General features: G+C 39.4%; 1 protein-coding gene across 1 annotated transcript; it reads left to right on the forward strand.

The window, feature by feature from the left end:
* Positions 1-293: 293 nt before the first annotated feature.
* On the forward strand, positions 294-1,241 carry LOC138897932 (uncharacterized). Its single transcript, XM_070183957.1, has one exon. It carries the CDS (start codon positions 294-296, stop codon positions 1,239-1,241), a length of 948 nt encoding a protein of 315 aa, XP_070040058.1.
* Positions 1,242-2,733: the final 1,492 nt, after the last annotated feature.

Consider the following 2,733-nt stretch of genomic DNA (forward strand, 5'->3'; position numbering starts at 1 on the left):
ACACTGATTCGAGTCTGTTTGCTCAAAATGTTGACCAAAATGTTGCTCTAATTCACATTTTAATCCATTTTCACCTAAAAACTTTCCGGAAAATTTTACAGACTGTGCACGCAAGTCGAGGAATGATAAATAGTGCTTTTCGAGGTCTTAGAATACAAAATTAATTATTAAATTTAAAGATGACATTTTGGGTCATCACATCGATGACTTGTTATACTTGTAGAGATTTGAGGCACATCGTGAGTTTTTGCACTAGGTCACCGGGCAGCATGCCACATCAGGGTTTTCGTGCCATGGTTCCTGCACCGGTTGCTCCATCGCGCACTCAGCCAGCTAGAGGCAGGGGTCAGGATGCTAAAGGTAGAGATCATGCCATTAGATGTAGAGGCCAGGCTATTAAAGGTAGAGTCCAGCCAGCTAGAGGCAGCCCGAGAGGTGGAGGTCAGAGTGGTGGGGCCCCGCCCTATTTTTATGCATTTCTAGTTAGACCTGAGGCAGAGTTATCTGACGTCGTCATCACAGGTATTGTTCCGATTTTTTGTAGATATGTCTCAAATTTATTTAATCTGGGTTCTACTTATTCGTACGTGTCATCCTATTTTGCTTCATATCTGGTTATGCATCATGATTCTTTGAGTGCTCCTGTCTATGTGTCCACGCCTATGGGAGATTCTATTGTTGTAGATCGTGTTTATCGCTCGTGTGTGGTTTCTATCGAGCGCTTAAAGATTAAGGTAGACCTTATACTTCTTGATATGGAGGACTTTGATGTTGCCTTAGGTATGGATTGGATGTCACCTTATCACGTCATTTTGGACTATCACGCCAAGACGGTGACCTTAACCATGCCAGGGTTGCCTCAATTAGAGTGGAGGGGGACTCCTAGCCATTCTACTAGCTGGGTTATTTCTTATGTGAAGACTTGTTGTATGGTCGAGAAGCGGTGTCTAGCATATTTGTCCTATATTTGTGATCCTAGTACAGAGGTTCCTTCCATGGATTCAGTACCAATTGTACGCGAGTTTCTAGAGGTGTTTCTTGTAGATTTGCTAGGGATGCCACCCGACAGAGATATCAACTTTTGTATTGACTTGGCTCCGGGAACTCAGTCCATTTCTATTTCACCATACCATATGACACAACCTGAGTTGAAAGAACTAAATGAGCAGTTGCAGGATTTGCTTGATAAGGGATTCATTAGACCCAGTATCTCACCATGGGGTGCACCGTGTTATTCATGAAGAAGAAGGATGGTTCGATGAGGGTATGTATAGATTATCGACAATTGAACAAGGTCACTATCAAGAACAAGTATCTATTGCCGAGTATTGATGAATTATTTGATCAGCTTCAGGGTGCCAAAGTGTTTTCGAAGATTGATCTGAGATCTAGCTACCATTAGTTGAATATTAAGGAATCGAATGTCCCTAAGAGAGCTTTTCGGACTCGGTATGGTCACGATGAGTTCCTAGTAATGTTATTTGATTTGACAAATGCCCCAGTAGTATTTATGGAGTTGATGAACCGGGTATTCAAGCCCTATTCAGATTCTTTTGTGATCGTCTTCATTGATGATATTTTGGTCTACTCCCGTAGTCGAGAGGAGCATGAGCAGCATCTTCGCATCGTACTTTAGACTTTGAGGGATAGTCAGTTATATGCCATGTTTTCAAAGTGCGAGTTCTAGTTGGACTTGGTTGTATTTTGGGCCATGTTGTATCTTTCGAGGGCATTAAAGTAGATCCTAAGAAGATTGAGGTAGTTCAGAACTGGCCTAGACCTACTTCAACTTCAGAGATTCGGAGCTTCTTGGGTTTGGCGGGTTATTATTGATCCACACCCAATCCACACTCAATTGTGAGTGGAAACGATCGTTGGAAGAATAATACCCGACAAGAGTCGGGGTCGATTACCATAGGAAGTTTAATGTGGGTGTTAGGGTGTACACTTGATGAGAGTAAATGAAATGATCTTAATTGCGCTTCCAAACAAAGGATTTTGTTTTCTACTTCTAAAAATTAACACTAGCAATTATCAACTAAATGGATGAGACTAGAAAACTAGTAATTGTTTTTGATGTTTTTATCAAATGGGTAAAGGCCTAGGGATGTAACTTTCATCTAGGTGTTAACCTAAGGGGTAAATCATGTTAATTCTTGTTTTAGTGATCAGGGTGTGTTATAACTCTCAACTCTAAATTTCCCACTCAATATCTCTTGATTATAGAGTGATTTTGCCAAATTGGCTTTCTCAAGCCCAATTGGGTATCAATTCAAATAGTTGATATGAGCTCAAGTCGGGTTTTTCCTATCTCTAGTTCAAACCCTTTAATTAGGCTAGCCCCAATTTCTTGTTAGCCAAGTTTTCCTAGATTAAGTCCCTATTTCTCAAGTAAGAACCAAGTCAAATAGGCATGAATCAATGTTTGCAACCATTAATTTTAGAAATAATACATGAACAAGGCTAAATAATAAATAACCAATCATAAACAAGCATTAGATTAATCACCCATAAGGTTTACACACTAGGGTTGGGTCACAACCCTAAAGAAAATCTAGATACTCATGATAGAAATTGAAGAAAACAAAGAAAAAGAGCTAATTAAAGCCATAAAACAAAATTAAATTGATAAAACTAATGTTTCTTCACCCAAAATGGTCACTAATTACCTAAAGTGGTAAATTAAAATGGCTACATCATAAACACTACCAAACTTGCCCTAAAAGAGTGTTT

This window comes from Nicotiana tomentosiformis, chromosome 8, assembly GCF_000390325.3.
Source record: "Nicotiana tomentosiformis chromosome 8, ASM39032v3, whole genome shotgun sequence".
Taxonomy (NCBI): Eukaryota; Viridiplantae; Streptophyta; class Magnoliopsida; order Solanales; family Solanaceae; genus Nicotiana; species Nicotiana tomentosiformis.